Below are 14,027 nucleotides of genomic sequence, written 5' to 3' on the forward strand. Positions count from 1 at the left end.
TGCCCACTACACCACCCCAGTTTAGACATGGCCATATGCAAATCAGTCTTGACCCTGTGCCTCATGGGAACGCCACTGGAGTCAAGCTATCCTGGCTGATGACAGCTGAAATGCCAGAAACTGGTCCTAGGAAGCTTGTTTCCGGTCCAGGGAAGGCATGGCCTGGCAGTTCGGGCTGGACTGTTCCCATGAGGCACAGGGTCAGACTGATTTGCATATGGCCATGTCTGAACTGGGGTGGCAGAGTGGGCTAAAGAACGGTGATGGATCAAACCCAGATCTGTTGACTGGGTGTGAGTGTTCGATTGGTTCTGATGCTCCGTCCATCACCACCCCCTTTTGAACTGCTTTGTACGCCATAAGTTGGCAGGGTATGCTCAGACGTGAGTCCCTTGCTCACTTTGCCACTGGATTCAAGCAAGCCTGGCTGAAGACGGCTGAAATGCCAGAAACCGGTCCTAGGAAGCTTGTTTCCGGTCCAGGGAAGGCATGGCTTGGCAGTTCGGGCTGGACTGTTCCCATGAGGCACAGGGTCAGACTGATTTGCATATGGCCATGTCTGAACTGGGGTGGCAGAGTGGGCTAAAGAACGGTGATGGATCAAACCCAGATCTGTTGACTGGGTGTGAGTGTTTGATTGGTTCTGATGCTCCGTCCATCACCACCCCCTTTTGTACCGCTTTGTTCGCCATAAGTCGGCAGGGTATGCTCAGACGTGAGTCCCTTGCTCACTTTGCCACTGGATTCAAGCAAGCCTGGCTGAAGACGGCTGAAATGCCAGAAACCGGTCCTAGGAAGCTTGTTTCCGGTCCAGGGAAGGCATGGCTTGGCAGTTCGGGCTGGACTGTTCCCATGAGGCACAGGGTCAGACTGATTTGCATATGGCCATGTCTGAACTGGGGTGGCAGAGTGGGCTAAAGAACGGTGATGGATCAAACCCAGATCTGTTGACTGGGTGTGAGTGTTTGATTGGTTCTGATGCTCCGTCCATCACCACCCCCTTTTGTACTGCTTTGTTCGCCATAAGTTGGCAGGGTATGCTCAGACGTGAGTCCCTTGCTCACTTTGCCACTGGATTCAAGCTAGCCTGGCTGAAGACGGCTGAAATGCCAGAAACCGGTCCTAGGAAGCTTGTTTCCGGTCCAGGGAAGGCATGGCTTGGCAGTTCGGGCTGGACTGTTCCCATGAGGCACAGGGTCAGACTGATTTGCATATGGCCATGTCTGAACTGGGGTGGCAGAGTGGGCTAAAGAACGGTGATGGATCAAACCCAGATCTGTTGACTGGGTGTGAGTGTTTGATTGGTTCTGATGCTCCATCCATCACCACCCCCTTTTGTACTGCTGTGACTCAATACGGGGCAACTAGGATCTCAGTGACTGGTAGGCATCTGCCAGACTCGAGAGGCCCTCAAGGGACGTTGATCCTTGTGGTCAGGACCGTCTCATGAAGACCGAGGAGTAGCCACAGGAAAACCCCGTCAACCGCATCACATCCACAACATCCTTGAGCATCTTCAGCATCCTGTATCCCTTGCATCAGGACCATTTCCATAGACGTATATGGCAAGGGAATACAACGCTGGAACTGACTGAAGACTGCGTGTTTTCTGGCGGTGACTGTCCGTGAGGGATTTGCTGGTCCCCGTGACATGCTCCCTGTCGGTGTTGGTCACTCAAAGTAACTGCATCGATACTTACACAAGTTTTTCTTGAAAACGTTTCTAAGTGTCAGATTCATTGAATTTTCCAATGCTGGTTAGTGGTTAAGTGACAAGTGCATATTTACTGCACCTTGGAAATGCTGCGTCCCCGGAGCCCTCCAGTGGATCTTTTTTGTTTTGGTGCCCAAAATTACATAAAAGTACAGTCCATTTTTATAAAGTGCTGCCAGATTTCCTGAGTCTCTTGTGTATTTCTCCTTTGATTGTTACAGTGGTGTTTAAATGCTTTACGTTTGTTCCTTTGTGTGAGCCTTGTTTCTTAGAGCCACAGCTACCCGGGGTTGAGCGGAGGGATTCACAAACAAAACCTACTGGCCCTAAGGGGGTTGGCTTGATATGGAGTTCTGCCATGCCTTACCTGAGACGATTCCCTTGCCGAAGAGTGAAATCCAGTCTAGTGTTTCACTCTGTCTCTCACTCCCCTGCTCTGCTTCCACAGTCCCCTGTCATGGGTGGTAATTGCACATTGACCACCTGCGCAGGTGTTCAGGGACAGCAGCGGTACTTAACGGTGCACACATCCAGGACCCGATGCACAGTGGACCGCTTTGAGGGCTCTGGTTTCCCAACGGGCACAAGCAAACTGCTCCAGTGTCTCGAATCAGCGGATGAAGCCAATCTGCACCTTGGAGCGATGATTTGATTTCATTTGATTTACAGACTTATAGAGCGCACGTATGCCCGAGGGCGTCTTGGCACTATGGGCACGATGGGCACACACCAACCTGCCCACAGATACCTTCATCGCCTTCCGATCACTGCTCAAAGCTAACCGAAGATACTCGGCCTACAGATCTATGCTCAAAGAAGCGCCTGCTCTCCTTCAGGGTCTATGATCGAGCCCAGCCAGGTTCCTCGTCACTTCCTGCAAAGAAATCCATATTTCGGGAGTGATAATTGGTACACAAGGACTTCTCCTCTGGAATCAGCATGCAGCCTCTTTAAAAGACACTGCTGACCTCCTGAAGAGTACCACATCTTCAGAGGGTGCCAAAGACCCTCTTCTTTCAATAAGTGTATCCCTTTATTCGCCCACAAGAGGCTTATATACATTTGTAACCTACAGATATGTCAGAAATTTACACAATTTTAGGGCATCTTCTGCGGACATATGCGTCCCGTGCTTCGGCAGTACCTGCAGTTTACTGTGGGGTCTGACATGTCCAGCTCCACGGTTTCAGCCCCCTTGGATGATGACTGTGGGGCACAGAATTTGTAGCCCTCATGTACCCCCAGTCATTGGGCCACTCCCCCAAGGTGCCTTTGATTAACAGACCTCCCCACTTGCTCTCCACATTCCCCAATCTTGTATCCCCTTCCTGGGGGCGGGCCATGTCTTACCGTCAGTCTTAATCCGGAGTGAGGTCCGCACCAACGCAAACAGTGTGGCATTGTAGGTGACGGTGCCATCCGAGTTCAAGGGCATGTTCATGGCTACCAGGCGCTAAAGAGAAGAGACGAGAGCACATTACACCCCAGGACAGACAACCTCACATACACAGACAGGGAAAGTGCCCCATTCCACAGTAAAGTGGCAGAGAGACAGGGAAAGCACCCCATGCCCCAGGGCAGAGGGCACCAAGTGGAGCCCATTGGGAAACCCTCTGAGCTTAGGGTAAAAACAGCAGTGTAATGCTGAATACACTCTAGGGTAGAGGGCACCTGATGCCCCAGGACATAGACAAGGAAAGTGCCCCAGTCCACAGTAAAGTGGCACAGAGACAGAGGGCATCAAGTGAACCCTCTGAGCCTAGGGTAACAACAGCCGTCTAAGGCTGAATACACTCTAAGGTAGGGAGCACCCGATGCCCCAGGACAGAAACACTCACAGCTGAAAAGGGGGTGGCAGTTTGTGCCTTTTGCTTTAGGGTAGGTGGACGATGCCCCAGGGTAGAGGGCACACAATACAGGGTCAGGGAGAGAACATCAAGTGGCAGTGGGCACAGGCAACAGGGCAGAGGAAAGAGTACAACACGGCCTTGGACGGAGACAACTGACGCTCTGGATAAACGAAGAACTTGTTCAAACTCAGGATAGGTGAGGAGCCTGCCCACCCTCAGGATAGGTGAGGAGCCTGCCCACCCTCAGGATAGGTGAGGAGCCTGCCCACCCTCAGGATAGGTGAGGAGCCTGCCCACCCTCAGGAAAGGTGAGGAGCCTGCCCACCCTCAGGATAGGTGAGGAGCCTGCCCACCCTCAGGAAAGGTGAGGAGCCTGCCCACCCTCAGGAAAGGTGAGGAGCCTGCCCACCCTCAGGATAGGTGAGGAGCCTGCCCACCCTCAGGAAAGGTGAGGAGCCTGCCCACCCTCAGGAAAGGTGAGGAGCCTGCCCACCCTCAGGAAAAGTTAGACGTTCACTCATCCTCAAGACAAGTAATAAGTGAATCACCTGTAACTATAAGGCTCCAGTGTCAGTATCTCTCCCAGATTCAGGCTTCAACACTTTACTGTTGTCAGGCTGGGAACCCTTGGAACTCTACTGTTGAAAGCGGTCTTTCTGCTTCCTTCGTTAATGCTGAACATCATAAAACACAAACACCCTACCCACCCCTTAAATACCCTGAGCTCTGCAAGAGGTGGAGAGGAGGGAGCGTGGCCAATACCCCTCCTCTGGGACTCCAACTGACAGGTTTTCAAAGCCCTGATAACAAACAGGTTTGTCTGACTTGCTGAAAAAGCTGGTGGCCTCTAAACAGAATTTAAGGCATCTTATGTCATTTAAGGAATGCAAAGATCTTTCTGCTGCAGTTTTTGGCTCTGAAACAAATGCACAAAGTTCTTTTTGTGTCTAAAATCGAATGTTGAAGGCACCTTCAGAATTAATTGTTCCTGTGCGTAATGCAAAAAAGGTTCCTTGCATGAAAGGGCTTGTAGCCACATACTGTGCGGGCTGGAATGATGGCCAGCAGGATAGGTGCTTGCCAAGAAATATGTTGGGTATTCGCTTTATGGAGGGATTCAAAGGGTGGACGCATTAAGGCTTTAAAACTGTATTCAGTTGCCACTCTAGGGCCAGTTTCGACAAAGGAGGAAAGATCCTAAATAGTCCCTACATAACACCAGAAAAATAAGTACAAGCTGTTTGGTTTCCTTAAAAAGTTGGACATTACAGTGGGATGCACCCTAATCGAAGTAGGCTTCGAAAATACATCGAGAATTCATAACACATTGTGAGTGGGTCGAACCATTGTCGCTTGGCCCACAAGACAGAACATTTCCTCTTGGATTTATAGGTGTTGACTGCAGACGATGCTCTTGCAGGTTCTACAAACTGTCTACAATCCCTTGGAATCAGCAGATTCCCTGGTCAGCCGTGCTGCCAATGTGAACGATTGAGGTTTATGATTCTACCGTTATTTCAGGACTGCAGGCATGGTCTGATATGAACTGGACCGGAGTTTATGCCGGCATGTTCCACGGTTCTACATACTACCATTGGTGGGGCCAAGCTAGAGCCATCAATAGAGCTGTGCATCATTCCATCTTCAACTTGCAAATGGCTCTTGGTATTGGGGGAAAGGCATATATGAATGTCTCTGTACAGCTGGGCAGTCCATTGCAAATACATTTCCACTTGGCCGTGGACATGGCCACATGCTGGCAAATCAGCTGCATTTGAAGTTTTTCTCTGTTGCAAACATGATCCAATGCCGAGCGCCCCATCGGTGACATATGAGATGCAGCTGGTTGTCGTCTCGCTTCCACTCATGAATGTCTGAGCATTGCCGGCTTAAACCATCCACTTTATCCATGGACGTCATTTGGAGGTTGTCGGGAGTCGCACTTGTGATGTCTAGCTTGCCCCTTGCTACTTCTGGCACTACCTTTGCGACCCTGGCCTCTGAGGGGGTGAAACATTTGCCTCCTCTAAGGCCAGGGGTTGCAAAGGAAGTGCCAGGAGTAGCAGGGAGCAAGCTAGAGGTCAAAGCTGTAACCCCTGGTTACGCCTACACGAGGTCCATGGCCATATAGTAGTGCACTTCCGGAACTTGTTCCGCTGATATGTCTACTTTGAGGTGAATGGCCCATTCCCACAGTTTGTGGGCTTGGCTCCTTCCTGCTTCAGTATATGTCCATATTCATGACGTTCTCTGCTTGAATCCTGATATGTGCATCGCGTACCAGTGATAAGAAATCCTTCAAAGCCAGTCTTATTACTATTGGAGCTGGAACATTTAGAAGCATGTAACATGCAATCGTTGGCCATGGTCCATTCGCTTTCAGTCCTTCAGGACAAGCACCTCATCCCGTAAGGCTTGCATCTGTCGTTAAAAACAGCTGGGGCTTTATTGGGTTCAACGGTTGGCCTTTGATATCAATTTACGACCACCACTTGAGCAACTTTTTGGTAGGAGAGATCACGTGTACAAGATCATCCCAAACTCCTGGTATTTGCTTCCATTCTGTACTCAGTTGCTCCTGAATAATCTTCAAGTGCAATCGACAATGAGGCAGCAGAAGGATGTGTGAAGACCTTGTCCCCAAGAACGCATCCAGCATTCTGACAGTGGTGGTGTTTCTTGTCTGTAAATACACAGACTGCTGAATCAGTTTCTCTTCTATATCCTGTGATGGATATTCCAGACCTATATCCGTGGCAATGTTTGCCCCGAAACACGTGAGATTCTTGTTTGGTCCTAAGTGTGATTTTTGAAGTTGATCGTTAATCCCAACAGAAACGGCTTTTCTTTATCACGTTGGTAGTATGCCGTGTGAGGTTGTAAGTTCTCGCTCGAGTGAGCCAGCTGTACAGGTATGGATGTGCCATATCCCCTTGTTGCCGCATGATAGTGGCTGTCAGTGCTAGGCACTTGGTGAAGACTTCTGGTGCGGATTATAGGTCAACGGGTAAGGCCCTGAATTGGAAGGGACGATTTGACACCATAAGATGGAGGAATCTCCTGTGCTTCTTATGTATTGCAATTTTGAATCAAACATCTTAAAGATCTATTGATTCCAAGTAAATACCCTCTCTCAAGAAAACCCTAAGGCATCATGTACTTGTTGAGATTCCTAAAGTCTAGGATCGTTCACCAATCCCCTGATTTTCTCAAAATTGAAAATAAACTTAAGTAAAAACCTTCAGACCTTTCTTCAATTGCTGGGTTAGCCGTCTGTCTAAAACCTACAGCGCCGGCGTCCACTGCACAATGAGGAAGGTGAAACTTGCACGCCTTCCTCTAATGTGGCCAGTGACTGTGTTGTATCCTCCCTGAGGCACCAGTACATCATTTAAGGTGGAGAGATCGTCTACTGGAGATACTTTTGCTGGAGGAGCGTCCCTCAGGGTTGGATCATAATCTCGTATAGAAGATTGTGAGGTAGTTGAAGGTAAATATCTCCCATGGTGAGCTTGAGACCTTACCTATCTTCTACCTGACCGCCTTAACTGAGAAGTGGCAGATCTTGCAGTAGATGATCTTTTAGTTCTAGACCTAGAGCGAGTTCCGTGCCTTCTACTCCGGGATCTCTGTTTTCTTGGAGTGGATATCTGTCTGACTGGAGACGGAGCAGAAATGGCTTGCCCTACGAGTTTTGGAGATGTGACTGGACCAGGAGACCGTGAGATAGAAAGGACTGCCTCCGGCGTGTTCCTTGAGTGCAAATATGTTTGAAAATAATCCGAACCTGCAGTATTCCTTCTGCGCTTACTTAAGCTTTCCAACCATCTTGGTGGCAAGTGGAGATCTAGATCTTGACGTTACCGATGTTGGTATTGACCACGACTAATGCAACAGTGAAATCTTTGAAGTCGACGGAGGACTCAACATCAACTGAAGATTCTTTGCTGCAGACGGCGGTGTGTTTGACATCAACAGTGGCTGCTTGAATGTCAACCTTGGTGGTGTCATTGATGGAGTAAGTCTTGCCGTTGACAGGAGTTGCTTTGTTGTTGACACGGAGTCTTTGATGTCGACAGTGAATGCCTCGACGTCGATCTTGGTAATGTCATCGACAGAGGGGGACTCAAAGTGAATGGTACTGGTCTTGCCATCAATCGAGAGGTTCTTGACACATGCCTTGATGTCGATCGACTATGTGATGTCGAATGGAGCCTCAATATAGACTTCGATGGAGTACCTGTCGACGGCGAACAGTTAGGCAGGTCCTTGATGTCATGGTCCTTGACGTCAAACTCATCGACATCAATTGAGGCTGATATCTCTCCCCTTGATGCGTCTCTCCTTTGATCTGCCTGTAGGGAAGTCCTTGGAGCGGGCGGAAAGCGTTATGGTATTAGACTGAGCTTCACCATGCCTTCTTTGAGGAACCAGCATGCTTCTCCTGTTGTTTTTCTTGCTGTTTCCCCTGTAGTGCATCAAGTCTGATGTTTTCTCTATCGATCAGTGTTCTTCTGGAGAGGGTGTTACAGTGTCTGCATGAATTAGGATGGTGATCTTCGGAAGGCAGTGGATACAGACGGTATGGAGATCTGTTTAAGGCATCTTCTTCCCACAGGATGGTCACTTCACAAAAAGTGAAGGTACTCTGATGACCAAATCATCAATTTTAGTCAGAAAAAAGGTGTTAACATAGTTTAATCAAAAAAGAAATTGAGTAAAACCTGAAAACAAGATTCCATAAATCTAATCTCTGGATATTTACCAAAAAAGGCAGAGCTCGCTGCCACAGGATTCAGTTTCCAGGAGCCGGAAAAATGAACTGACCTAACTGTAACCTCTGGGGCATGATGGGATACTGAGGGTACTGGGAGGTTCTTAAAGGCACAGTGCCGGTTGCATGAGTCAAATGTATTACTTGCAGCCTATTGGCTAATTTTATCCTTTGTTTCTTTTCATTTTAAAGAAAGCTTGAGAAAGGTTTACTGTATTCACCTTTATTCTATGGTGACTTATGAAAGTAAATCTTTATTTTTTTAAATGAAAATGACATGTGGACTTCTTAGCCTGTTTATAGTCTGCAATTTTTGTTGGTGTAAATAATTTTCTACATTATGCAGATTAATTAGATCGCGCGTCGGTGAGACTATTCAGCGCTTATGACTATTGATGAGGATCCCCTGGAAGATAAGCTTGGTGCTCGCCCAGCCCTCATAATACTTACGGAACAAGATACCTTTACTTGACATGCAATTATAAGTGAACAAAGGCAGAAGAATGACCTGTGGACCCCAACTCACCTTACAAGCCACCCTATGAGGGCAAAGCTTTCCGAAGCCCAGTGGGGGCTGGATTCGGCGCAGCAGGGTCACTACGTCCAGATGCTTAATACGGCCTCTAGGAGAGAGAAAAAGTGTTCAGGGAGGAGTGAGTGACTAACACTGCCCACTACTTTACATCAAAGTTGGTATCCTCCCCTGCCCACCACACACCTCGCCCAAAACACCACATAATGGCCAAAAGGTACCCACACCTGCTCATACCCCTGTCAGGTCAATGCACCTATCCTACTCACAACATCACCAGAGGCGTGGGCTCAAGTGTTCATCCGTACTCACAGCCCCCACAACGGAGAAGTTACCACTCCTACCAACAGCAGCTTCTAGAGGCCAGTGCCCAGGTCTGCCTTCAACACCATTGCGTTGCTGACATCTCCACTCATTGCGAAGTGTCTAGCCCTGCCTGCCTTGGGCACCCAGATGCCAGTGTTCAGGTCCATCTATCAAACCGTTAACTGAATAAACTTCCACTTCGGACAAGTATCCACCCCTGCACACACCCCTAGCCAGGGTTAAGTGTCCATCACTGTCCAGGATCCAAGGCTTTGACTAGTGAATTACTGAGAACTCACTGTGAATAATACTGGTCAGCAGATCACACCTACTACAAGTCTTACTGGATACACAGATTTAACTTACTACAAGTATTACTGGGTGTTCAGATCTCACTGAATACAAGTATTATTAGCTGAGCAGACCTCGCTTACCGTGAGTCATTTTACGGCAGGCACACCACACATTTAGTGAGCAGTGTGCATTAAGTACATCTCAATACAGTTTGAGTAGCTACAAATTTAGCAGATCTCACTTGCCTTGTGTAGTTACATGTTGGACATTTCTGACAGCGGGTCTGTAGTTACCAAGTGGATCTGCCTTGACTGGCGAGATCTTACTCCTGTGTACTTTGCATAGCACTTATGTGTGTCTTTTCTCACAATTTTCCTAAACGATTGCATTCATGCAATCTCAAGCTGGCAGCGACATAGCTTGAGCAGTCTTTGGCACACATGACATGAGACTCTTCCCCTAGAGGTCACGCGGGTGTATGTGTCCATACACCAGCTCCAATGCGGTAGTACCATGACCCTCACTACTTTTAACATCATGCTCAGGTGCAACAACAAACAGATTCAAGCACAACTCTGGTCCTCACATTTGACTTAGAAACATTACCTATATAGGCCTCGTGACGGACACACGCTCTTCCATCCATCGCACACTCATGGAGAAGCATGCTACTCATCCACCCGTGCACTTCTGAGCTTGACAGCGGGTATGAAGCACTGTGCATGGAAGGCATGAGTCAAGTGGATCTCACCTTGAATAAAGTTAACTGGAAGATCTCATTCTGAGAAGTAGAGATCAGGTGTAATAGGAAGGCAGTAAGAGCTGGATGGATCACACTTACTTTGAGAAATACCGGGTGGGTGAACCTCTCTTTAATATTATGGGTTTGGTGGTGCAGGTTGGGTGATATGAGGTGGTGAATTTCACTTTGAGTAGTGTGGGTTTGGGGTCACAGAGTGGTTGGATCTCACTGAATAGTGCAGGTTTGGAGGTAGAGGTTGGTTGGATCTCACGGAGTAGTGTGGGCTTGGAGATAGAGGTGGGTTGGAGCTCACTGAGTAGTGTTGGTTTGGAGAGACAGGTTGGTTGATCTCGCTGACTAGTGTGGGTTTTGTGGTGCAGGTCAGTAGGATCTTGCTGTGTAGTGTGGGTTTGGAGGTACAGGTTGGTTGGATCTCACCGAGTAGTGTGGGCTTGGGGGTACGGGTTGGTTGGATCTCACTGAGTAGTGTGGGTTTAGTGGTACACGTTGGTTCGATTTCACTGGGTTGTGTGGGTTTGGGGGTACAGGTTGGTTGTATCTCACTGAGTAGTGTGGGTTTGGTTTTACAGGTTGGTTGATCTCGCTGAGTAGTGTGGGTTTGGAGGTATAGGTTAGATGGATTTCACTGAGTAGTTTGGGTGTAGTGGTACAGGTTGATTGGATCTCACTGATTAGTGTGGGTTTTGTGGTACAGGTCAGTAGGATCTTGCTGAGTACTGTGGGTTAGGAGATGGAGGTGGGTTGGATCTCGCTGCGTAGTGTGGGTTTGGAGGTACAGGTTGGCTGGATCTCACCGAGTAGTGTGGGTTTGGGGGTACGGGTTGGTTGGATCTCACTGAGTAGTGTGGGTTTAGTGGTACACGTTGGTTTGATTTCACTGAGTTGTGTGGGTTTGAAGGTACGGGTTTGGTTGGATCTAACCAAGTAGTGTGGGTATGGTGGTACAGGTTGGCTGGCTCTCACTGAGTAGTGTGGGTTTGGATTTATGGTTTTTCTTGGATCTTACAGAGTAGTGTGGGTTTTGAGGTACATGTTAGATAGATCTCACTTAGTAGTGTCGGCTTGGAGGTACAGGTTTGGTTGCATTTCATTGAGTAGTGCGGGGTTGGTGGTATAAGTTGGTTGGATCTTACGTAGTAGTTTGGGTTTGGAGGTGCGTGTTTGATTGGATCTCACTAAGTAGTGTGGATTCGGTGTTGCATGTTAGGTGGTACACGTTAAGTGGATCTCACTTACTTGGCCTCCGGATCATATTCAGACCAGATCCTCTTGAACTCATCCAGGTGATGCGGACCCAGAATTGACCAATCACGTGTGAGGTAATCAAAGTTATCCATAATGACCGCCACAAAGAGGTTAATAATCTGTGAGGGTGAAAGGGGTACCAGAGGGGAGGAGAAAGACAACGAAGGAGGGCCACAGCAAAGGGTGAGGTGGGGGGGCAGAGGTGACGTAAGGTGGGACCAGCCAGAAACAGGAAGGACACAGAGAGGAAGAATGAGGGTCAAGACAGAAAGTGGGAGGGGCGAGGAGCAAGATAAAATGAAGTAGGAGGGCCAGAGGGTAGTGTGTAGGAGTTGGAGGAGAAGAAGAGAGAGAGAGGAGAAGGAGGAGAAACCAGAAAGGAGCAAGGAGGAACCACAAGGCAGTAATGAGGTAAAACAGAGGTGAGAAAAGAGGAGGCACATAACATAGAATGAGGATTCAAAGGGAAGGAAAGCAGTATCAGGTGTGAGACAGGGAGGGCCAAGGGAAAGAAGGCGAGGAAAGAGGTGTAAAGAGTGGAGGAAGAAGGTACCAAAGGGGAGGAAATAAAAAGCACAGTGGAGGAAGCAGGGAACACAGAGAAGGGAAGTAGGGCAGCAGGGAAGGAAGAGACCACCACACAGGAGGGAGAAGAAAACAGAATGGGGAAAAGAGAGTTAGAGACAGACAGAGATCGAGTAGTGAATACCAAATACATGAAGCTGTGAGAGAAAGACAGGATTGAGAAATATCATAAGCATTGGTGTGAAATTTATCAGTGAGGTGTCGGATAGTAAGATGTTGGTCAGTGGGAGTTTGTAAATGACTAATCAGTGTGTGAGGGGGTGGCCTCTGGGGGTCCTTCAGTGAGATGGCTGTCAGAGTGAGTGTGTCCGTGAGGAATCTGTTTGATGAGTTGGTCTGTGGTTGTCCTTCAGTGAGACTTTAGTCAGTGTAAGTCTGTCAGCAATGAATCGGTGTGTGAGGAGTTAGTGTGTGGGAGTCGTTCAGTGATGTATTAGTCAGTGGGAGTCTGTGAGTAAGGAGTTGGTCTGTGAGGTTCCTTCAGTGAGATGTCTGTCAGTGAGCTAGGACCATAATAGATCTGTCCACAACACTCTTCAGTGGTTACCAATAAATGTTTGGCCCATCTCCAAAAGAGCTTCAGTGGAGCACCAAACACTATTGAGCAGCTCCCTGCATTACTTACCCCAACATTCTGCATTTCAAGGGAGCTTCACTCACTTCTGAGCTTTATTCCCAGGTGTTTTAAATATTTTGGGTGTTCCAGAGGCAACGCAGGACACCCACAGCTTAAACTTTTGTTGGGGGCCACTAGGAAAACCCAGGGTCCCTGAGGCCTCTTACAAGCGGCCCAATGGGCCACATAGGAGCCAGTAACACTTTTCTATTTTGTTTTTAGATCAATGGGGTGCCTTGGTGACCATCCAGGGCACCCTACATAATTGTATATGTCAGGGGCTTCGGGGAAGAACCAGGGCCCCGGTGGCTTCTCTGGCAGAACTCGGCAAATTTCATTATTAGTAGGTGTCCCGGGACACATACAATAAATCCCATGTTGGGGAAGGCGGGGTGGAGCCCTCAGGCCCCTGCAGTTACAGACGGCTCCCCGACAAGCACTATCCTGAGCGCTTATTTACTATGCTCCTACCGGGCCGGTAACAGCAGTTTTCACTGCTCCAGCCTGTGCTGGAGCAAAGTTCTGTTCTCTGCCTGGGAGAGTCCAGAATGGGTATGCCCATATTCTCCCAGGCAGGAAACTGCAGTGCCCTGTGGGATGGTATCCCAGGGACACTAAAACATATCGGAGCCAGGGGAATGGGGTCCCCATGGACAAATACTGGCTATGGGGAGGGAGCCACGTGCCCGACTTGCCTTAATAGTACTGTTTGGTCCTGGGGGCTGTGGTCCCCAGGGCGGCTTTGATGCATGGAGAGTAGGGCCACACGCTCCCGTCTACATTATAAAAATACCACCCCTGGGGGGTTTCCGAGGCTTCATGATAGCTCAAAGAGGGGGGCCACACTCCCCCCACCCCCAAAAAATAAGAAACACGTCACCTCCCCCAGGCCCTAGCTCACAATGGGTGGGGGGAGGATTTGAAAAAACACAGATCTATTTTAATCTGTGCCCCCTTGCATGTATTTTAATTTTTTTGTAGAACAGGTCACTGAGTTCCTGAGTCCTGAAATGGATGCAGCCACATCTTTGTTGATGTGGTGGCAGCCAATCAGATATTATCTCAAGATCTGTTGATTCGGAGGATTCTCCGCAGCGTGAAATGTACGTTTTTGATCTTAATTTTGCAAAAACTGCTGAATAGATTTACACTAAATACAAAAAGCACACTTTCTGGGCCAAGATCTAGCGTTCTGTCAAATTTGGTGCATTACCGTTGAGCAGCTTTTGTGTTATCGCTGTTCAATTTTCCTCTTTCTTGGACCTCACCACTGGGTGAGTGTGTGTGTGTGTGTGTGTGTGTGTGTGTGTTATGCTATGTTATAAGTTTTGTAAAGCGCACAGCTGCC

At 48.5% G+C, this 14,027-nt stretch overlaps 1 protein-coding gene across 5 annotated transcripts in view; it reads right to left on the reverse strand.

Moving 5' to 3' along the window:
- CACNA1F (calcium voltage-gated channel subunit alpha1 F) overlaps window positions 1-14,027 on the reverse strand; it is a 562,890-nt gene that overhangs the window by 125,316 nt on the left and 423,547 nt on the right. For all 5 annotated transcript variants that reach the window (XM_085629889.1, XM_085629888.1, XM_085629886.1 and 2 more), the window contains 3 exons: window positions 11,470-11,597; window positions 8,865-8,961; window positions 3,065-3,167 (listed from right to left, as the gene is read on the reverse strand). In XM_085629889.1, the coding sequence (XP_085486015.1) occupies window positions 3,065-3,167; window positions 8,865-8,961; window positions 11,470-11,597 (328 nt within the window). The remainder of the gene's footprint in view (window positions 1-3,064; window positions 3,168-8,864; window positions 8,962-11,469; window positions 11,598-14,027) is intronic.

Source organism: Triturus cristatus, chromosome 10 (genome assembly GCF_964204655.1).
Source record: "Triturus cristatus chromosome 10, aTriCri1.1, whole genome shotgun sequence".
Classification (NCBI taxonomy): Eukaryota; Metazoa; Chordata; class Amphibia; order Caudata; family Salamandridae; genus Triturus; species Triturus cristatus.